This window comes from Mytilus californianus, unplaced genomic scaffold, assembly GCF_021869535.1.
Source record: "Mytilus californianus isolate M0D057914Y unplaced genomic scaffold, xbMytCali1.0.p SCAF_4, whole genome shotgun sequence".
Lineage (NCBI taxonomy): Eukaryota > Metazoa > Mollusca > Bivalvia > Mytilida > Mytilidae > Mytilus > Mytilus californianus.
In genome coordinates, this window is record NW_026262690.1 from 10,206,499 (window position 1) to 10,231,760 (window position 25,262).

At 32.9% G+C, this 25,262-nt stretch overlaps 1 protein-coding gene across 3 annotated transcripts in view; it reads right to left on the reverse strand.

The window, feature by feature from the left end:
* Positions 1–596: 596 nt before the first annotated feature.
* The window catches only part of LOC127737449 (galactoside alpha-(1,2)-fucosyltransferase 1-like), a 41,025-nt gene continuing 16,359 nt past the window's right edge, over positions 597–25,262 (reverse strand). The window contains exon 3 of one of the 3 annotated variants that reach the window (XM_052248153.1): positions 597–3,648. In XM_052248153.1, coding sequence (XP_052104113.1) covers positions 2,675–3,648 — 974 coding nt within the window. In that variant the 3' untranslated portion in view covers positions 597–2,674. Of the gene's footprint in view, positions 3,649–11,636; positions 13,027–15,192; positions 16,389–25,262 lie in introns of those variants that run through there. The other 2 variants (XR_007999504.1, XR_007999505.1) reach the window with 2 other exon arrangements.

Here is a 25,262-nt window from a genome sequence, read left to right on the forward strand (position 1 = left end):
AACAAATGACAATGATGAAATTGCACCCTTTTCTCCCTTTGATAGTGTATAGATCTGTGTGTTGTTCCATAATAATTCAATTTAATTAGTGGTTCAGATGGTTTTTCAATAATTTTATTTGATGACTACGCAGAAGCACCAGGCTTGGTATGGAAAACTTTGGTAAAGTGAAGTTTTAATGGAGGTTTTAAATAATCATGCGTTTTCTTGGGGGTGGAAAAGGGGGGAGGGTGTAAGTAGTTTTTTTGCAGCCATGAGTAGTCCTTTTCAACATTGGGAGGAAAGCAATATATTTTGAACACTTTATACTACATGAATATCTACTTTAACAGTATTGTGATGTTACAACGAACACTTTATATGAAGTATATAGACTCATTGGTTGCTTGTGGCCAGAATAAATTTTACTGTGAATGTAAAACTAAGGAGGTGTGGTATAATTGCCTTAGAGACAAATATGAGCCCAAATTGTCGTGGATGAAAGACGTTAGCAAATGGAAACTCATTTTAAGCAATTTCTTCAAACATTTATATTGGACAGAATATTTATGTGTATTAAAAACTATATTGGATTTTCATTTCTCGTTTCAGCATTTTTTAAGTAGTGGCTGTACCTTCCCGGTTACTATTTATGTGTTGTGTATTATGTATCGTAACACTTTATAGTTACTGGACAGGTTGAACTTAGGCGACGAAACATCCAAACAACACCAGGTCATTTGCGATTCCAGCTGATTTCAGATTAGTGATAAATGATAAAAGAAAGTTAGAAAGTTCAAGTTCATGTAACTGATTTTATTAAATGATTGATAGATATTAAATACAGTAAAAAGACACAGGCTTAACAATGATCGTAATAAAGAAAATGTAAGTTTTGTGAATGAAATGAAAATAGAATTGATCATGACATGATGTGCCGACACATGGGAAGGTGAATACAGCAAGTCCAGTGATATTGACAACATCCAGTACGTACAGCAGGCTATGGTGTTACGAAAAACATATAATGCAAAGATGCTGGTGTGTTCAATATGGAACTTTATAAAGCCATATCAGCATCCTGCAAAGATGAAGATGCTATTTTCATATTTTTTTTTTGTATTATCCGCCAACGCATTTTTAAAATATTCTGTATACAAAAATAATAGTTGTCAATTGTATAAAACAACCGCTCAACTACAAAAGGTAATGAAATAAGTATATAGGCATCCCATATTATTTAGAACCAATAACATTTGTTCAGCAGAATCTGTTACCCATAGAAATGAAATGAATCCGTATACTTGAAGTAAGATTAGCAAATGTTGATACTATAAAAATTAATTTATTAGAAAATAAGATAATAGCTTAACTTTTTCCCGGAACATGGTGAAATTTCTTAGAAAGTACCACAAAATGATCATAAAAATTCTAAAGATATCAATAATTTCTATAACAGCATATGAGAATTTAAAATTTAAAATTTTAGTTGAGAACCCATTTTGTGCAGTAAATGTAACAAATCGTTTTGTTTTATAAATGAAAGTTATGATAGATCCGAATTTTATTCAGAATGCACTAATAAGAAACCGTAGTTTTTCTTCAATTTATTTACCTAAAACTACTAAATCAGCTGAAAAATTATTATTATATGTACGCCTACATTGCATTAAACAATGGAAATTAACAATAAAATTGAGAATGGAAATGGGGAATGTGTCAAAGAGACAACAACCCGACCAAAGAATGTATCACTGTATATTTTTTATATAAACGATTAAACTTGTATAAATATAAATAAATAATCTGATATTGAATGTATAATGATACGATGATGGTGTGATAATGCTAAACTAACTAAAAGACGGATACTATCATTTTTAAATGGATAACTATTATCCAACTGACGCCGCCGACGTTAATACAAGGCGGGAAATGAGCTACTCGTGTTCCAAAGGGGAAAATAGGCCAACACTGGATCGATCCAGTTACTGCCCCTCCCCCTCCCGGGAAAAATAGCTATAGGACACCGTCAAATCAGTGGGCGACGAAGTGCTACCTTCCACGCCGCATGTGGTATATAAAACGAGTGGATGTCTTTGCAAACAACAAAATCGGAATCCAATGCCATACGTGGACGCCACTTTACTACTTCAACCTGATAAATAGACGACTCGACTCGACTTCCATGTTGGAGAACTTGGAAATTGTCCATCATTGAGAAATCGATCTAAATACTTCGATAAATCATATTTTGTGAGTATTTCCATAATGTCACAAGCAAAACCTAATCTGGTGTCATTTTGATTGTACCTATCATCAGTTAGTCTACGGAGAAGAGTAAGGAATGAGAAAGCAGAGTATAGAAGGCGACAACAGTTTTTCGTTTTTTTGTTTTAAGATATTAAAAACGAAATATTTGGTTTTAAAGATATCAAATTAAAAATAAAGAGACTTTTGTTTTTTCTTTTTCGTTTTTGATATCTCAAAAGGAAAAACGAATGGACGCAGATAAACACGGACCAGGTTCTTAGCAGTCTTGATAATGAAAGGCGCTTAGTTTAGACTTATCTTTTATAAATAAAATTTTCCAATGTGATTACAATTTGTGCACTTCGATGGTTGTATTAAGACTTCATTACAACGATTTTGCAAAAAGATGGTTAAAACGTGATTGGTCAAAAATGCAGATTAACTAAAGTCCTACCCAGTGAGGATAGTAATGATCTTCAAAATTAAGTATTCTTTCAAATCGTGAACCTTTTGCTGCTGCATCCTTCACGTATACCACATCTCCACCAGTTAAGAATCCGATCCACCAGCCAAACGTTCCTATTGTCATGATTGTGTGGTCACAGGCAACTACAGTTGCCATATCGAGTTCTCTTTTACCTAATGATATATATTCTACTGGGGCATGAGATGGCATATTTTCTTTAGACCATGACATCCCATCTGATATAACTAAAAATATAACAGCTTCATATTTGTTAGTGTAATAGATAACAGATCTGCTTAAATACTCTGGTGTAGCGATGTTAAACCCATCATGATTGCCAACCTTATCGCCTCGCCTTATATGGACGCCAACCAAATTAACACTCTTGCGTGACGTAATGTTACGTCGTTGTAGTATTTTATCGATCGTCTGTTTTGCCTCATTTTGTATATGTTTTCTAAATGTTAATTGCTTCCTAAGCTGTTTATCATACATATAAAAATATTTCCACGACTGAAGACCATATCCAAGTTGAATATTATCAGTTGAGCTAAAGTTCATTAAGTTTTTATGGAAAGTTGGAGATGCTTTATCTAAAACTTTCCGAAACCCTTTACACACTTCTCTTGCTCCATTGAATGTCTCATTAATTTCAAAAACTTTGCTGATTTCAGCACCAGAGGGTATGATAAGATCCATATTCTTAGATCTTGCTGCAGCAAACGCAGTAGAGAATTGAAACAATCTATTTCCAAATCCACCTTGTAAGATAGGACATATTGACCCCTTCCTTTTTTCGATCAAGCTGTTATAATGCCTTGTTACTGGTGATTCTATGTATAAAGGTACTTGTGCAATTGTTTTAGCTGTCGATTTTCTTTTTAATGACACTGAAGAAATTGTATCAGTCAAACTGAGAATACAAAAAAATAAGAATAGTATCAGGCCACCTAAAATATAAAAAAAAGTTTTAAGCATGGTGCATTAGATGTCAGTAAAAATGTATAACTTTGTGGTAAACGGCAATTCGCTTTATCCGAGTTCATCATGGTTTGAGGCATTGGACAAGTTTTTCTCGTAAAAGAGCAGATGCAGAATATGTGCTATTTTTGGTAGAAATGTTTCACTAATTTACAAAGCTTAGGCTTTTTAAGGTAAATATACGTTATGAATTGACTGTTCCGATTCAGGAATATGACAGTTATTTTCCATTCGTTCCGTTGGTTGATATAATCGAGCGTTTGATTTGGTCAGGTGTTACGGACCTACCCTCTTTTTGAATTTACCTTGGTATTTTTGTTAAAACTTGTCAAAGGCATACGATACAGTTTTGATCCCACGGTGATTTTACGAAATTTGCATACAAGCTATTTTTCACCTGGTCAATTCAAATATTTTGTAAAAAGTATATCTTCATGTGCTACTTTTAGAGATAAATGGGGTCGAAATTTTAGACATTTACTCATAATTTCGGTTGAGTGGACGTTTCTGTCCTTCGGACAGACATACCTAACTTTTTTGTTTCAAAAGTTAACCACAAGTGGATTTTTGTAAAAATATTTTGAATATCTTCTTTACGTTGCTATGAATTTGTGCAACAATTCTTTAGAAATACACTACTATTTTCATGATTTTCGAAAAAAAACCGGCTTTTTGTTGATGTATGTTTATTTAATTAAAACAAAATTCATTGGTAATATTTTCTTAATTATTGATACCAATAATCTTTATAAATAATAAAAAAAAAAAAAAAATGCCTTTTTAAAAGAGAGGGGTCCATGTACTCGTTTTCAATGTAATGATTGAAATCAGTCGAAAAATGCATCTTTTCCACAATTTGTCACAGTTTGACGTCGCGAAAAATAATATTTTACGTTAGCGACGTCCTTACCTCCCCTGTAATTGTATCGGATGCCCTTTTAAAAGTGAATATCATATATCAGCCCACTCTATGAATTTACGTGTATTATTACAGCTTTTATAGCTTACTTTGCGGTATGGTTTGGCTCATTGTTGAAGGCCGTACGGTAGCTGTTCATTTCTACGTCATTTGGTCTCTGGTGGAGAGTTGTATCATTGGCAATCCTACCATATCTTCTTATTTTTATATGTGCACGTGATGAATTTTGTTTCTAGATTTTAATTAGCTATCTAATTGACGTAATATCACAGATATCCATAATTTATATGCTTTTTGGCCAAAAAAGGAGATGTGGTATATGATTACCAACATTCGACCATAGACCAACGACATTAATGTAAACAGCTATCAGTCACCGTACGGCTTTAAACACTGAGCAAAAGAAAGTCCCTATAGAAAACTATCAAATTCCCGACATTACAAAATACTATAAACAATTTACTTTAGAAAACCAACACAACATAAGCACATTTGGTTTCTTGTGGACAGTTGTCTCATTGGCATTTATACCGAAACTCCATATATTTTGAAACTGTAAAACTCTGTTAGAAAGGGCTTGTTTATTCATCAGATGATCAGCACAAAACAGAAACAATAACTCACAAAGAGAAAAAAAAAAGACGAAAGACACGATGTTTCGATCTAAGAGCAATTCTAGTTACTGAAAGCTGGTTTATAGCCAATTGCAAATAATAAACAAATTATATTTTCCTAGACTGTTTACACATCCAGCGGATTCAGTTTTCAGTTATGGTTTAATATATTAAGAACAAATTCAATTTTAGTCCCGACAGAGACAATGTACAAAGATCTAGCTACAGTACGTGTTAAAAAGATAACCTAATAGAGCTGACCATGACTGTTGTATGAACAAATATTCATCACATTCAACAAGCTACAGAAAGGACTAGAAAGAATGCTTACTTACACCTTCAATGTTGTCATTTAAACCATGTTAGTCAAGTGATATATTTTTCGATGATACGAAGTCGCATTGAAAGTAATGAATGATCAGACCAGTCATGTTGATTGAACATGTCGTGTTCATTTGTTTATATCTCAAACTTTTATCACTTATTCATGTTATTCAGTTATTAAGTCTGTCTTTCATTTTACCGACATTTGTCCTGTAACAAAGATTTAAAATAATAGACGTAATATATCATTTGGACATTTTTTGAAAGTCACAAAGCTAGGCAAAAAACTGAAAGACGACGAAAATACAAACAAGTCCACTCAACACTGAAAATCACGAACCGAGCATAACAGACCATACCAAAAATTAATCTCATATGATTCAGAAGGTATACAGATCCTGATCAATTAGTGACACCCTTTATCCTGCACATGTTAGGTACATAATTTGTGACAAGTCTCGTTCGGTGATGTTAGTGATCTCGAACTCGATTAATTAGATAAAAGTGAGTCGAATGATATCAAATGGATAATCAATCTCATAAGTCGAAAACGAACTGACAATGCAATGACAAAAACCGAGAAACGACCAAGACAAACAACAGTATGCAAACAACAACATAGAAAACTAAAGACTAAGCAACACGAACCCCATCAAAAGCGAGGGTGATTTAGGAATAATTCTCGTTTAAAAAATGCAACATTCTATATTCTAATTGGACGAATGGTCAATAATAATGGAAACAGTTTAGTTTTGGTACGATCTCAAAAACACATTTATAAATGAACAGGTTTATACCTGGACATTAAATTGCAGAACGGTAGTTGTGATGATGGTATGTCAAAGTGGACTTATATGACTTAAATTGGCCTTTTGTATACATAAGTTTTTGACAAATTAATATGAATGTTAGTCTCTTATTTTGATGATGAACAATTATTAAATTCAATTCCATTTTCATAATTCCCGCGACATTTTTTCCGTGAATATGTCATTCATGTCCCATTGTCATCATGTCGGCCCTAGATGTTTTGCGGAGACAATTCACTTGACAACGATGTGTTAAAGCGTTATGATAAGTTAATTACCTTCTCAGATATTTATTATATATGTTTTTTAAACAGAGTCGTCAATTTGTCCTGAACGTGTTCATTATCTGTTAACATGTTGACTATAGGGACTATGTAATCGTGTAGGTTTTTTGTTTATAGAAGAGCGTGCTAAACCTAAATCTGACATTTCCAAGAATAGTTGATTCGTAAAGTTTAGAAGCTTTTGATTGTATTCGGGTGGTTTTTAATCACACGCTGCATTATGCATTATTTAAAACAACATTGAAATATTATTAGTAATATATTTTAATAAAACATTGCATTAGTTTCTTTTATTTCTATTTTCATTAAACAAAAGTTCTTTACAATTCTGATCGGCGCTACAATTGGTGACAGATGTTAAAAAAAATACCCAAACAAACAAAACAAAAATTACTAGAATACTCTGAAAAAAAAATAAATATACTAAATGTGTACATGTTAATTGAAACATAGAGTATATTTAAGTTTAACCATTAAACTAACTGAAAATAGTTGAATACAGAGCTTAATTGAAACTTGAAGTATATTATCAGAGCCCAATTCATACATAATGATACTGCAATAAAAATAAAGAATTAAAACTTCAAATGTTACCGAAGCTTAGAATATTGTTGAAAAATCTTTAGCCAAAACATAAAAAAAAATCAATAAAGACACAGATTTGTTTCAGCGTTGCTGAAATTTAGTATGTTCTTCTCAAAATTGTTTATATAAATAGTAAAAACTAAAATGCTGTATCCACATATTCTTATAAGATGTATTAAAAAACCTGGGACAATGAAATACTTAAAACTATGTAAACTTAGCTTTCGCCCAAAGTCATCATGTTGTACGGAATAGAAAATTACTATCACCAATATTTTTTATTTGTAAGGAGTATGCAAGCATGGTTCCAAATAGTAGGTTACCAAATATACCATCTTTACAAGGTTCTGCAAATCAACACCTTGACTTCTTTATCATGTAACGTTTAACTATATGTTACTGGAATGTCAATAAAGGTGAGAATGCTCTGGAAACAAATATTACATTGTGTAGTGCAACTGGGTCATGTACCTCTTTTCAGATTAGACGGATTACATGTAACCAATCCCACTGTGCATTGAACACTCGTATTCCATCACGAAGAGCACTGATCACACAAATTCAATCTCATAGGGCACTGGGTACACATGCTCCATTCTAAAGTTCTCCGAAAACATGTATTCCTTCCAAGGTGCATCTATGACATGTCCTTATCCTAATATAAGTTCACTGCGCAAAGGTCCTTTCACACAATGTGTACATAACATATGCAAATATTACTGTGCACTGAGCACATTCGTTTAAAACAGGGGTACACCAAACACATGCAAAAAATACAAGGCTTACCAAGCAGTTGGTCTTTTTCCACTGGAGAAATAAGCACACCGTTTGCCCTTATTCAGACTCAGGACTAGCCAATATACCAAGAAAGACATCATTCAATGACGCCAGTTTCAACAGATCAACCAGCAAAATCAGCAGTGATGGTGAACAAGAAGTAATGAAATTGATGAAGAAATTAGGATAATTGAACATACAAGAGATAATGACAGACAGCCATATGTTTTGCAAGATTATACACGCGCCAAAACTTTCAACGATTATGTTAGACACCAAGATTTAAAAACCCGATCATTCGAGACAACAAAACAACCAAATGAGATACAGAACAGAATTAACATCAAGCATGCAAAATGGTTATCACTCACTTTTTCAGATGCAATTCAAGATAATTGGTGAGAGAAATAACTATGACATAAAACGTTAATCAGAGGAGATGTATCTGGTTTTTAAAGATGAAGCTTCACAATTTGCATCCGATGACACAGGGAGCTGATATCGACTTTTATCATGTTCATGGAGAGGCGATTTTGAGATAACAATCTGCGTGAAACATACAGAAATACATGTGGACAGTGTCCAAATGTGGACACAGATGATGCCCCCGCTTGCATAGCATATAGAAATAAAGGGACATAACAGAAGAACGGTAAAATTGACGCTACCCAAATTTGAACTTGATCTGAGTTTTGTGGTAATAAGCATTGTGTGTAAGTCTCATAACATTTGGCTGAGGCTAACTCAAGTTAGAGAACAGAAACCAATTTTGGGACATACGTACGTACGTTCTACGTACAGACGGACAAGGGTAAAACTTAATGCCCCCACCGAGAACAGAAACTAAAAATTCTATTTGTAAACACGCATAACTCTAAAACGGTTGTGTATAAGTTTTATAACATTTGGTTGAGACAAACTAAAGTTAGAGAAAGGAAACTAAAAATTCAGCAATTTTTATGTTTATAAAGGGACATAACTCAAGAATGGTAAAAGGGCTCTCACCAAATTTCGTACTTAATCTGTATTATGTAGTAATAAGCATTGTGTATAAGTTTCATAACATTTGGTTGAGGCAAACTAAAGTTAGAAAACGGAAACAAAAAATTTGTACTTGATCTTAGTTTTGTGGTAATAAATATTGTGTATAGGTTTATTAATGTTTGGTTGGGGCAAATTTAAGTTACAGAATGGAAACTAAAAATTTTGCAATCTTTCGATTTATAAAGGGGCATAACTCAATAATGGTTAAAGTGACACTACCCAAATCCAACTTGATCTGTGTTTTATCAGTGGAAGTCAAAATTAAACATTGCATTGTATAAAGCATTGATTGTAGTTAATTCAACTATAATCATGGACAAAGGAAGATAACTTCAATTTTAAAAATAACTTGATATTTAGAAGAAAATAAAAATTTTGCAATTTTTCCATTTATAAAGGGCATAACTCTAGAACAGTAAAAGTGACGCCACCAAAATTCAAACTTGATCTGTGTTTTGTGGTAATAAGCATTGTGTATAAGTTTCATAACATTTGGTTGAGGCAAACTTAAGTTAGAGAACGGAAACTAAAAATTTTGCAATTTTTCCATTCATAAAGGGGCATAACTCTAGAACGGTTAAAGTGATGCCACCAAAATTCAAACTTGATCTGTGTTTTGTAGTAATAAGCATTGTGTATAAGTTGCATAACATTTGGTTGAGGCAAACTTAAGTTAGAAAACGGAAACTAAAAATTTTGCAATTTTTTCCATTTATAAAGGGGCATAACTCTAGAACGGTTAAAGTGATGCCACCAAAATTCAAACTTGATCTGTGTTTTGTAGTAATAAGCATTGTGTATAAGTTTCATAACATTTGGTTGAGGCAAACTCAAGTTAGAGAACGGAAACCAATTTTGGGACATACGTACGTACGTACGTACAGACGGACAAGGGTAAAACTTAATGCCCCCACCGCTACGGCGGGGGCATAAAAATTGAAATCTGCCGGAAAAAGATACAATAAAAATGTAATTGCTGAACTTGTGCAAAAGGACCAAGGGGTCTCTTCGCATGGTGAAAGTCATCACGATACAGGGGCTGTTGGAAGTATGACATTCAACACTAATTTGGAAATTGTAATTGATAGCAGTAGGTAAATATACAGGTAGCAAGGAAGGCCCGCATTCAGAAAGTTTAAGCTGTAATTGATACTGGGACAGAAATTACTGTTTTAAATGAAGACACCCTTTTCTGCCTTCCAGGTGGCAAACAGATCAAAGTGATGCCAGCACTGAAAAACCTTGTTGCTGCCGAAGCAGTGAGACTAATGAAAAAAAGGTGTAGCAGCAGTGACGTTAACACTACGGGACTCAAAGTTTGTCTTTGATATATATGTGGCAAAAATTGGCGATGATTTATTGTTAGACTGAAATATCCTAAATGAAATGGATATAACAGTAAATTCTAGAAAAGGAAACCAGCAGAATGGAACATGGATTGAATAGGAAGGTAATCGAAAGCCAAACATGATTGCCAGAGACGTATAATATAAAAATCTCACCGTTCCACCATCTTCAGAATTTATTCTTTATGCTTGCGATGAAAATCAAGATTTACTAGATACAAGATATTCCATGATACAACGTGTAGTTGAAGACAGCAGGAAAATTATGTTGGCGCCAGTTTATCCTTTCATGAAGACTATTCTTGATAGACTGATAAAAATCTAGATTCACAACTCTTCTGTTTGAAAATGAATTACCTTCTTGCAATTGGTGAATAACATCTTGTCAATTTCATTGAAGGCATGTTTTAAATGGAGTATACAAAGTAAAATAACAAAAATACCGAACTCTAGGGAAATTCAAAACAGAAAGTCTATTAACAAATGGTTTAACAGAGTGGAAACTGTATCACACAAACATTCAAAGCTGTTTAAAACACATAAACAAGAGAAAGTCATAACTTCCTATTGCCTGATACCCAAGATAGAAAAGGCAAATATACCCGAAAAGAAGGAACTAAAGTTACATATGAGATTTCGAATAAGGCCAGATAACATCAAATAACTATATGAAAGCAGCATATTCTCTGCCACGAATATATATGAACTGCCTTGCCTCTGCATCTGTCTTTAGATGTCTTGATATTCAGGTAAGTTATTGGCAGTTACAGTTAGAAGAAAAACAATCAGCCACAGGCAGCTTTCATCACAACATATGGAGTGCAAGAATACTGTGAAATAACATTTGAATTGTGAACCATTTTTCAATGCTATTATGATGTTAGGAGCACATTTTCAGAGGATTACAGTGGAATACCTCTTTATATATATATTGATGCTATCATCGTCAAATTATAATGAAGATTTAGGTAGATGAGACAAGGTATTCCAACGACTCATCAAAGTTGAATTGAAACTGAAACCATCAAAATGTGACTGATGAAGAGCAAACTAATGTATCTTTGACATGTTGTGGAAAAAGACGGTCTCAAAAACAAATACCAATCTTATTGAGAGTGAGAAGAAATTGAAAGTCCATGTTATAATAGCTGTCTTATACTTAAGACAACAATAGCTGTTAGATATATAAATTATATTCAATCAATGCCTAAATACCTTTGCCAGTATTTTCTTACGAAATAATAACTAAACTATCTTCCGGAAATAAAAAATATATTATCATTAAATCAATACAATAAATAGAAGTACGCTAAATATGTTTCAACGGATTTTTGGTATATGTGTTTGTATGTCAAAGTATTTACCTATAGGTTCTTAGATGTTCAGTTTGAATTCGTTTTGACATTTCGAAATCCCCTTTTTATATGATCCAGCACACTTATCCTTGCGTGTAAGAAAAAAGGTCGCTAACGTTCAAGGTTAATCATGTATATTGAAGTTAGCGAGTACATAAATATTGGATCATATAGAAAGTATGCACGATTTCATCCGTCTTAACGCCGATTTAGGAATATAAAGCAGGTAAATAGCAGTAACTAAAGAAATTTAGGATTAATAACAAGCTAGAAAACCAAGATGTTATTTGAATGCCACATGTGTGGCGGAATTTCGTAACGCAAAATAGAAAACTGTCAAATTTGCCGGGAACAATATTTTCGGCCAATCAAAGCTATCAAAATATAATTAAACGTTCATAACACTGCCCTCCGTCAAATAAAATGACGTATCGAAATTGGAATATAAATATGACAAAGATTAGGAATATTCAAAACGGGCACCTGCTACAAATAAAAATATACATGTAAAATTTATGGTACACAATGAAATGTTCAATTAATGTTCATATGCAAATAAAATATGGAAACAGTCTATATATATGAAAGTTCCATTTGGCGATTCATCACATTCTTCACAGGCAGAATTTATTGTATTCAACATATTATTTATAAAAAAAATCCAGCATGTAATACAGTTCTATTCCAAATATTCATAAATTAATGTCGTCTTTAGGAAACGAAATGAATCCAATCCTCACTTTTGAATTGTCACTCTACCGTCTCTTGCGGTTATATCTTAATTCTTTTACTTCCTTTTCAGTTTTCTTCAGTTCTTCTTGCATTTTATCCTGTTTTAACTTTCTCTAATTTAACTTTCATATCTTCTAATTCATTTTTTATTGATTCTTTGTTTTTTTTCTATTTTGCCAATGTACTATCAAAGTTTTTCCTTTCATTTTCCAGTGCACTTTTTAGTACTGAAATTTCTTCTTCCAGTTGAAAAGTATTTTCAGATTCATGTACCATTACCTCCTCAATAATAATTTCTTCTGAAATTTGCTATAATTATTAATTTAGCAATAAGCGGTATCAGATAGTTTCACTTTACACAAACTTGCTGCAACCAGGTGCTTTGCATGTTTTTTGACATGCTTATCCCATTTGGCTTGAGAAGGAGCCTTAAATTGACATAATAAACAAAAATATGGCACATCATTTTGGTGAACATGTCTTTTCAAATAGTGATCAATTGCATTTTTTGTTTGCCTTCATAAGGACATTTGGAACATTTTACATACAGCATGTTTTCTGAAAGTAAAAATAATTGTAAGTATTTAAGTAATTGTTCGTTTTCTGAAATCAGACACTTTTTTTCAATTAATTGTTACAATTGTTAAATCCCTTGACTCTCATCATTTGAACGAAAGGGTTTCAGCCGATTAAAACAAATTACTTTTACTTTGTTTTTATTTTTTATCTCATATACCACTCGGCTAATTACTTTGGAAACTAAATATGGTCCTACCCATGGAGATTTGAATTTTCTGTTCATAGTTTTGTCTGATTTATAGACTTGGGAACTAACTCTATATTGACAATGAAAAATTCTAGAGTCATGGTCATGTTTTTGTTTCTCCGCATACACTCTCAAATGATCTCTCGCACGACTATACACTTCTTCCGATTATGCTCTTAACTGCCCAATATAGTCATCTGTGTTGGAAATTTTATATGTTGAACATGGTTTCGTAGAGTGGTTGTATCGGACACAAATTAAGGCTAAGTAATAAGAACGTCTGCTTGCAATGATACTTGTATTTGAACTCTGAAATAGGTCACGTCACAACAACGGTAACGTCGTATAAAAAACGAGCGGTAGCGCGAACATCTCATATGCAATCCGGAACATTCTTGGGGCCCGCAAATGAATTAAATTACAATAAAATAAAAATAAATTTAAGAAAGTTTCACTTTGAATTACTGTTTCTGATAAATATAAAACTTTAAATATCTTTAACTGTCTTTCATAATGCACACAAATAAAGTAACAATGATTTCGTAGTCTATAATAAGGCACGATTAAACTCATTAATTCAGTTAACAGTCCATAAAGTTCTGGTAAAAAGTTCACAGTAATCACATCCGACGTTCTGTCTCATTTGGTCCACATTTTTATCTTTTCTTTTGCTTCGGTCTTCGCTCGTCGTGCGGTTAATATTTCATCACACGGTCCTGTATATTCATTAGATGTCAGTTCTAGAGGATATATCTTGCTAATAGGTCTAGACGTCAGACCATTTTTTGTCCGTAAAATAGCTGATCGGCTAAATTCATCTCGTCCTTGAATTAATTTGTCGATGATCCCTACATTCAAAGTTGTTCTTGAAGTTTCATCATGTATCAGTACGACCACTCCAATATTAATGTTCTGTTTGTCTACTCAATTATTTCAATGTTGTTCTCTAAGTGACGTGAGGTTTTCACGTTTCCACCGTGTCCAGAAATTGTCAATGATATGATTTTGAATCTGTAATAGTTTATAAGCTGATTAGTGTGTTAAGGTTTTTAAATCTTCGATTTTTCCATTTAAAGTTCTTGTGTACGGTAAAGTCGTAATTCTCCTTCCATAGAGTACATGTGAGGGTGTCAATGGTTCATCATCCGTTGGATCCGAAAATAGGTACAATACCATGAACATTCAACAGGTACTATCATCATTAATTTATGTAAAATTTCTGAAATCTTACAATTTTAGCATATAAAAATTGAGACTGGGTGCTTCTTACCTAGAAAAGGGGGTCCATTTTTTTATATTGGAATTAATCTTTATAAGCTTTTTGTCAAATACCAAGCAGATGCTGAGAAAAGTGTTACTTAAATTTTGTGACGCTGACATGAATGACAGATAGTGATCCCTATGTAGCTTCTGGGATAACAGTCGACATAACAACAATGTTAAGTTTCCTCATAGAATGTAATCTCCAATAACTTGAGGCATGTGAATTAGACATGTAAGATGTAGTTAGCCTATTACTACCACAGACAAACAAAAATATTTCAAATGGAAATAAAATTTATTTTATACCTTCATGAATAATAAAATGCTTCGCTGAGCGCAGCTGGATACGACCGCAGAACAGTTGGGGCGAAAATGGACACAATATTCGCGCTTGATTCAGGTCTGAATTTGGATTGTAATTAAATATTTGACACATAATAGGTTTCTGACACCGAATAACTGTAGTCAAAGAACTTAGAATTGGTTATATGATTTGAATTTATATTAAATTTTTTGCTTTTGTGAAATACACTATGCTGTTGCGTATTGACCCCCCCCCCCAAAAAAAAAAATTCTTTTATTTTAAGAAATTTTCTTTTTAATTTCTGAACTCTGAATGAAAAAAAAAAATTGCCCCCCACAATTTCTTTTTTACCCCCCTTACCCCCCCCCCCCCCCCCTTTTCCAAAAAAAAATTCTTTCCCTCAAGATATGGTCATTATCTCAATTCAAATTTCCAATTGAGTTTGCAACCATAATTACCAATTTAAATACACCATAAAAGTCTTAAAAAGATAATTTAAAAGCAGTGTAAGGGAGGTAATCCAACATTGTACAACATTGTACAATTTTGTTTTTGGATTACCTCCCTAACACTGCTTTTAAATTGTCCATTAACCAGGAAACCCTTGTTTTTCCCCTTTTTTGCCCCTAATTCCTAAACGGTTTGAGCCATAACCCCCCAAAGCCAATCCTAACCATACCTTTGTGGTATGGAAACTTGTGGTATAATTTAGGAGAGATCCATACACTTAAACACAAGTTATTGTCTGGAAGTTACAAAAATGCTTATTTTTGGCCCCTAATTCCTTAACTGTTGGTACCATAACCCCCTAAATCAATCCCAACCTTCCTTTTGATGTATTGAACCGTATGGTAAAATTTCATAGAGATCCATTTGCTTAAACTGAAGTTATTGTACGAAAACCAATGTGTCTTCGGACGACGCCGACGACGATGACGCCAACGTCATACCAATATACGACCGCAAAAATGCGGTCGTATAAAAACAAATATACAGATAAATGGTTCAACTGTGGTGCAGACAATTTCATTAAAATGGTTATATAATTATTCAGGCTGTTTGCTTATAATTTTACTGTCATATAATATTAGCGAAGTCTGCCATAAAGAGAAACATGCAAAACGGTCTGAATACATGCAAACAGTGATAAGATCTGAAGCCAGGTCGGATGACTATTCAGGTCTAAGTTAGTAAGTATGCATCAATAAGAGCTTCAGTCAAAACATCATGTTGTAATATTGACTGTGTTTCGTCTGTTTTCCTCTTTTCTACTACAGATCAGAACACTTTATCGACTTGTATTGTGCAGGTACAATATAATTCAAAATCAAATCAATAATTTCTGATGATAATTTTGTAGAAAAAGCCATTGTACTTTTTGATACATCATCCCATGCCAGATTCAATTGGTTCCTAAATAGTGGATACTTTCCATTTCAAAGGAAATGCAAGCCTCTGGTGAGTTTCTCCCGGTCAGAAGTGTTATCTTTTTCCCAATATGATGCTAAATATTATGAAAAACTAGTTGATGCTGTGAATATACTCCTATGAGAACCTGAGCATCTTTAATTTGGCTTTCATCTCCATCTTAAAAGATAAAAAATAAATCTACAAATGTACTTTAAAAAAATAATATATCCCTTATTAAATTAAAGATAAATGAATTCTCAAATATACAATGTCCATGATATATGAGATAACTATGAAATCTATTTGGTTGGGACCCATTGAAAAAAAATATATAAGATATCTCAACTGGTGGAGTAAAATCATTGCTTTACCACATCTAGTATATCTGATAAAACCTCAATGTCTTAATGCAAAAACTTAACCAAACCATTCATGCAGAAATTGTAGGCCAAAGTGTCCTGATGACGTTAAAATACTAAATCCCTGGGATGTGTTTTAGTTGATTTTAATCTCTGATGCATGATTTTTTATAATTAAGCAGTGTTTTGGCTTTTAACTAGCTGTCAGTAACTGCGAGTACTCTCAAATCATACTTTCTTGTTTATTTGACCTGTTTATACTAAATGTAATGCTTTTTTGTTATTTAATGTTATTCAGGGTTATATCTGGTCTATATACCAGCTTTGATAAGTGTTTGGTATTACTATAAATTTTCACTTCGTAGTATGAACATCAAAACTATTTATTTTGTAAAAATATTTCCTTTCTCTATTTGAACTGTACACGTATACCTAACAACAAAATTATTTTCATTTACCTGTGTTTAAAGTTATTGCAAATGGCTGATATTTTTGTTCGATCATATTGTTTTTCTTAAATTGTTTAACATTTCATAGCGGTAAAACATACTTTTATTATTCTTCCCTTAGTTTATTCATTTTGTATTTACATTGTATCATAGGTCAAATTTATTTGTTCAGTGTATGTTCACTGGTTTTAATATGTCCTTTGATTGAGTTAAGCTATTTCAGTTGATATTTTATAGTGTGTCTTTCTATGTTGTGATGTTACACTATTGTTTCAGAAAAAGGGTGAAGGTTTGGTACCATTAAAACGTTTAAACCCGCTGCATTTGTTTGCACCTGTCCTAAGTCAGGAATCTGATGTTCAGTAGTTGTCGTTTGTTGATGTGGTTCATAAGTGTTTCTCGTTTCTCGTTTTTTATATAGATTAGACCGTTGGTTTTCCCGTTTGAATGGTTTTACACTAGTAGTTTTTGGGGCCCTTTATAGCTTGCTGTTCGGTGTGAGCTAAGGCTCCATGTTGAAGACCGTACTTTGACCTATAATGGTTTACTTTTATAAATTTTGACTTGGATAGAAAGTTGTCTCATTGGCACTCATACCACATCTTCTTATATCTATTATCAATAGTAACCATGTTGTACTACCCAAGATATCTATCCACTAGCTATAGTCAAGTATCAATGTAATACCATGTCTATTATCTTACAGAGAGACCTAAACACACAAAATTAACAAAGTTGCTCAAGTGGAAAATGTAGGTCAACATTACCTTTATAAAAGTGAATCATGTTGGACTATCCAAAATCAATAGACTGGTTAAGTATCAAAGCTATACAATTTTGTACCCGACATATTGACCTTAATGCAAAAAACTTAACCATGTCACTCATGTGGAAAATGAAGGACAAGGTGACCTAATTTTATTTTTATCATTTACCCTATTGCTCTACCCAAAACCTATCCACTGGTAAAAAATCCTGTTTAATTCATAGATTGAATTTCAAAATGCGAGTTTAAATTGGTGCGATTATAACCCTGTCGCATTTTTCGCAATAATAAAAACATCGCAATAATTTCAGAATTTACAGTAATATTTTTGACATTATCACTTTTTCGGTAATGGTTAAAAATGTTACCACTGGTCGTCTCATGATTCCCTAACCTCCACCCCTTCCCACTAAATGTATCTCTGTATATTTTACAATCAGTTTAAAATTTTCAAAATGCCTTTCAATTGCGCCTGTAAATAAACTATGTGGGGATGTATAAGAACCCTGCCACATTCGATCTCTGATTTTGTTGGATGTATTTATGCTTTGTGTCAATCTGATGAGTTAAGCCTCAACTGACACATGACTGATTTCTTATGCTGTACTTTTACACTACTGTCCCAGGTTAGATAAGGGTTGACGCCTTCAAACGTATTTAACCTCAAAGTGGTTGCTGTTTGTTGCTGTATACCATATTTGTTTTTCGTTCATTGTTTTGTACATATATTTACTTATTCTAAATAGTTTAACATTTGTGATTTCTGGGCCTTTGATAGCTGACTATGCGGTATGGGCTTTGTTCATTGTTGAAGGCCATACAGTGACCTATAGTTGTTAATTTTTATGTCATCTAGTCTCTTGTGGAGCATTGTCACATTTGCAATCAATTCAAATCACTTCTTTTTTTTTTATAAATGCAATAACATTCTCATACATGTATGTTTTCTTACTATAATCTTTTTTGTATCAACTATGATTCCTCCATCAGCTACCGTTTGTCTAAACTTGGTAAAACACTGCTTGCAGAGACCTACAATGTATGCCTTTGTGAAACAATGGAATAATGCAGCCAGTCAGTGGTACCATACACAATACAATCATCAATAAAACACGATCATGTCAATGTCCAGATGAACAATGTTTCAGGTGTGAACAATCAAACAATTTATAAACCTGTTGTTCTACGGCATGATGCCAGTGAATAAATTATAATAGACAAATCTGTTTTATCAAATTAAAGGTTAAAACTAATTTATTTACAAAAAGGCATGCCTCATTCGAATACATGGACATGATGGAGACATTATTAAAGTCAGTAAGCAGAATGAATATCAAGACTACAAGTAAAACGTCATACAACTTCAAGTGAGAAACTCACACCCTATAAAAACCTAGATTTTGTGCTTTCATTTCAGACAAATAAAACGGGAATTGAGATTTTAGTGACAAAAACAAAACAAGTTTAACCTCACTACATTTATGTGTGCCCTTTCCAACTAAGGAATATATTGTAGGTTGGTTTTTACATGTAGTACCGCCGGTATGTCCTTGCTTCAATAGAAATTTATAATTTACAATTTTTTGTATCTTGACCATATATACATGTACATGTAGTGCAGGTTGTTTTTTTATATTTAATGACTCATTTCTGGTAGTTTACAGCTCGCAATTAGATGGTGGTTGTGCGTGTTGCATATATCACATATCTACATGTATTAGAAATAAATGCCTTTTTCCATATACATGTATATCATTGTATCACATAATTATATATCCCTACTATGTCATGCATATGTGGCAGTTTTAAAAATGAATCTTTTCATAATACAGTGGTGGATCCATCCAGGGAGGGACCGGTGGTCAAAATAATTGTGACGTCTTGAAAGGCCATTTTATTTTATGGCTATGCCTATGGCGCCTGCGTCGCAGTAAGGCGTCAAACATGTCAAACCAAAAAAAATAAAAATAGCCTTTCAAGACGTCATATATATTTGGACTAGGGACCAGTTGGTTAGAACCTTCCCTTTTTTGCTGATTAATGCTTTTGAAAAGGGACACATGGATAGACCTCCCTTTTTATCCTGCTAAGAACCACCACCCTCCCCTTTTTTTTAAATTGGCTAGATCCACCCCTGTCATCAATTAACTAATTTATTTTTGTAGTTTACCTGACCCTTTTGGAATTAGTTGTCATTTCAAAAGTCAGTATTCCTATGATAGGTTTAGTGTGGTTCCTCCATCACTATCAGCTTTTCGCCTTTTGGAGTTTTGCCTTAATGTCAGCAGGACGATCTTTGAATCCACACTTTTTTGAATAGTCCCGCCAATATATCCCGAAAAAGTCTCTGTGCCATCGGCATGGACATATTGACAATTTTATAGCAGCACGATCAACAGAAAACAATGTCACTTATGTGTAAAAAATAGTCCTCCTGGAACATGTGGAAAGTTTGATAAACAGGCCTCACTGCCCTCAGTGCTGTGGATAAATTCAAAGTGGTGGTTGTGTCCTTTGTACAAAGATAAACCTTGTCTAACAGATGAGTTGTATAGTGCTTTGATTGTCCACAACAACCTCCAAGATTAGAAAAATCCGACCGAACAGAGACGTCTGTTTTACATCACTGGAAGCTGCCATATTACCAGTGAAAGATTTCCACTAAGGGAGACAATTTAACCACAAAAATAACATTGAGGCTACCTTTGGGTAACTTAATGTTAAAGTTTGCAAATTAACAAGAAAAAAAACCATACATTTAGCCAGAAATATTTTTCAACATAAAGTAAATCAATTTTAGCACAGTTACCACCTACTTTAAGCAATTTTAGTTAAATAACAAGAAACAAAAACTATTAGAATTATTGCATTTTATGGTTATTTTAAGAGTATTTTTGACCAACTTTCCATTATTTGCCAAGCTAAAAATGTTTACCTGTCTGATCTGAACTGATATACACCTTTCAAAATATTATAAAAGTTAAGAATAAAAAATATGATCTTGAGAGAAAACTGCTATTGAGTACATGTAGTTTATACATGTTGTTTATTACATCTATTGCGCGAACTTTCTGGCAACCTGCCAAAAGGTCCGAAATTCTCAAAAAGCTAATTTTTGGTTATTAACTAATGTTCCTTCAAAATATGATAAAAATAATATTTCATTTAAGAGTTATATCAATTATCCAGACCCTTAAAAAGTGCCTAAATAAGGTGTATTTTTTAGCCATTTTTAAAAAAAAATTCACTAATATGCAAATTAGGCGGTTAAATGGAAAATAGCGCGAATTAACAACAAATTTTTTTTTGTTAACTCCTGGATACCTAAAGTTTATGGAAATATATATAATTTTGGCAAGTTGTAACTACCAATTTGGACGAAATTTGGGATTTTGCATGGTTTTATGGCAGACTGGCTCTTAAATATACCTTTCCGTAAGTCGGCCAAACCATATCCAGAAATCAACGCCACTTTGCCTATTTGAATATTATACTAAAGAAATCGGATACGGGTCACGGAAATTATATTGAAATGATAGGGAATTTTGAAAAAAATGTCTGTTTTAACTTTAATTTTAGTGATAGACAGGTTGCGGGGACAGAAAATAAATATACACAATAATATACACCATTTAAACGAAACATAATGACTGTCGTTGCAAAAATCAAGGTTCCTGAGCTATTTTAAAAATCGAAGCGAGAGGCTTTTAACATTGCAGTATAAAATACAGGCTAAAATGGCTGAAACGTCAAATTTGCAAACTTCGTGTTGAAAATTGGCTAACAAGGTCATTACAAAAACAGGTTGCGGGGATGAAACTTGAAACGTGAATGTCCAAAGAATAAGCAAGTCCAAACCTTGTATGTGTAGCCGTTGAACTCTAAGTTGCCACGTTAAGTTGAAATGCCCCTATTTCAAGAAGAATAAACTCACGAAAACACGAAAAATTCACTAAATTCGCGTTCATTGTTTTGATTTTGACCGCCTGACAACTTTACGGAAATATCAGAGTGATTATAAACAAGAACTCTGTGACGGGCAACTTATAATATCCGTGTTTTAAAGATTTTAATGATATCAAGCCAGTCCAGTTCAAACTATTATCACGTGGTACAATTCTCATTTACATATTATGAATATTAATTAGCAAATGTTCTACTGATTTCTGGCTATGCGTATGTTATTAGATCCAAATTCTCCTGCAAGGTTTTTACGAATGTCTCCTGGTAGTTTGTTCAATATAATAGGTTCTAATAATGCTCCGTATGAATCATCAGTTTGTCCTAATGATTCTAATCCTCGTATGTATATTTCAATATTGTCATAAAAATGTCAAAGGCTGAAAAGATTGTATCCAGGCGACGCAATACCAATTAATGCCTGCATATATCTGTAATTTGTGTAATTTTATGTTCCTGACCATATCTTTCTTATAGTAGTGAAATTGCCTTTTCATAGTTTGCATTCGTGAGCGCAAAACCCGTCACTGATTTCATAGCTTCATCGTGAAGTAACGATTTCAAATAGTTGAATTTTTGAACGTTGCTTAAGGTAGGGTTTGCATGTACGGCTGTCTCAAATGAGTCCCAAAATGACTACCATTGAAGTATATCTCCATCAAAGGTAGGATGATTCAACTTCCATATGTTTTATATTCATTTGTTGAGCTATGAGATGAGCGAAAATCTGACAAACGGTAGTTTTAGTTGTTGTGATGTTCTATATTAGAAGAGTGACTGTATGAACGGGGTGTGTAGTTTCTATGCGTGGAGTAAAACTTTCTGCATGTGTATTTAACGATGTAGTTTTTACCAAGATAAATTTGTCGACTTGCCGAATTTTACCTTCCATGTTAAAAGCATACTCATCTGCCTCAACGATCTCCGTTTCGATATCTTCGTCATCCAGTCCCAGTACTATGTCCTCATCTAACTTGCGTAATAGTTCCTGCTTCCATTTTAGACTATTCAGTACGTTTGACAAATCCTTCGTGTCCACGGTTTTATTTTCCTCCTGTTGAATGTCTTCCAATTTCTTTATCAGCAGGGAAACTGCACTTCTATGACTTGCTCGTATTAATCGCAGCTTCAGATTCATCCTAGTCTCGGTACCAATATCGTAGAGTGGTTCTTTCGGACACAAATTAAGGCTAAGTAATAAAAACGTCTGCTTGTAATGATACTTGTATTGGAACCCTGAAATAGGCCACGTCACAACAACGGTGATGTCGTAAACATAGAGAGCGGTAGCGCGAACATCTTATGTGCAATCCGAAACACATGGATATAAAATAGCCTTTGCAAATATTAATTTCTCTTCCAAGCATCATGAATTAGGAGTGTAGCTGGATGGGGGCAACTTCTGTATGCAGATAACAAAAGATTGATGTACTTGTCCCAATTTGTAGCATTTGCATTGATAAAACTTTTTATCATACAGGATGATAAGCTGTGGTCCTCGTTTAAGTGACCTCTAGAAGGTATTGAAAAATTAATTTTTAATTTGATAATCAATTTGGATTCAGATATATCCTTGCTGAAAATATAGACTCCTAAATTTAAAACTCAACTGGGATTAAATTTTAACCTTGTTGAATAAGATATTCAATATCATTATAGCTAAACTTGGATTTTATTTTATCCTTATTGAATATTTGACTTAAAAATCTTTCTAATTTAAAATTCAACTTGGATTAGAGTTTATCCTTGTTGACGTATACTCCTTTACTATATTATTTCAATTTGGATTTATATTTATCCTTGTTGTTTATTTTAATATACGATATTATTTTTCTTCAACTTGGATTTATATTTATCCTTGTTAGTATATTTTAATTAAATAAGCTAAAGTAATCTCACCACCTGTTCAGCTTTTGTTGAAGCGTCCTTTTTTTTATTATGTTCAGTTTTTTTTTATGTGTAACCAAATATTATAAAATATGGACTAATAATTTCAAAATATTTTTACTTATGTAGATGCGTGCCAGGTAAAATAGTCTCGTAGATTCTTAAAACTTACTTAGAAAAGAAAATTTAGTACGCTACCACCGATGTTATAATTGTTGCCTTATACTTAACAACAATAGTTTTTAGATATATATATATATTCAATCAATGCCCAAATACCTTTGCCAGTACTTTCTTACAAATAATAACTAAACTATCTTCAGGAAATAGAAATTAAATTATCATATAATCAATACAATAAATAGAATTACAATAAATATGTTTCAACGTTTTTTTTGTATATGTGTTTGGATGTCAAAGTATTAACCTATAGATTTTCTGATGCTCAGTTCGAATTCGTTTTGACATTTCGAAATCCCCTTTTTATATGACTCAGCACACTTATCCTTGCGTGTAAGAAAATAGGACTAACATTTAAGGTTAATCATGTGTATTGAAGTTAGCGAGTACACCAATATTTGATTATATAGAAAGAATGCACGATTTCATCCGTCTTAAAGGGGCATTAGCTGTCAAATTCATGTTCATCGATTTGACTCAAATTCTCATATTTGATTAATAACCATGATAATATACTTAAACATATATCCAAATTACAAAAAGTCTAAAATAAACAATTAACAATGCATGGAATTGATAATATGTTTCAACATTTCGTGTGTATTTTTGTCTAGACGTCATCTAATTAATCATCGAGATGACCTCCGAAGACTGCCGACGGTCATATAACCCAATGTAAACATAAATATAAATATAAACAGATAGTGAATACGTGCAATTGGATTTTTCTAGGTCTGTTTGATTTCATATTGTTAATTAAAACATATGTTTATCATCGATTTTACCTGGATGAGAATGATTTTTTGTGGATCGATTCAGTCAACCAAATTGTTCATCCTTGTTTCAATTTCAATGTTGACATTCTTTTCCTTTTACTAGCTGAATACATGCGTAGCCTATCTCCGGCTAAGGGGTTAAATTAAATGTCACATGAATACGGATTCAATGAAGTCGAATTATTCACTTGCAAGTGAATAATTCATCAGGGATGTTTCTCTTAGCTTATTTTGACAAAATTGAACCAAATTGGCTGCCAAAAGCGAATTATTATTTCACTATATCACTTTCATTAATGACTGCACAAAAAAAAATCATACTTTATTTTTTTTAATATCTCGTAGCTAATGCCCCTTTAACGCCGATTTAGGAATATAAAGCAGGTAAATAGCAGTTACTAAAGAAATGTAGTATTAATTACAAGCTAGAAAACAAAGATGTTATTTGAATGCCACATGTTGGCAGAATTTCGTAACGCAAAATAGGCAACCGTCAAATTTGGCCAAACAAAGCTATCAAAATATAATTAAACGTTCATAATAGTCCATACGTCGATAAAAGAAGTACAGAAGTTAATGGGGTTTTGAAACTACTACAGACAATTTATCAATTGTTTGAATGAGTTAGTGGCGCTATTTAGTCAATTAACTAGAAAAGATGTCACATTTCAATA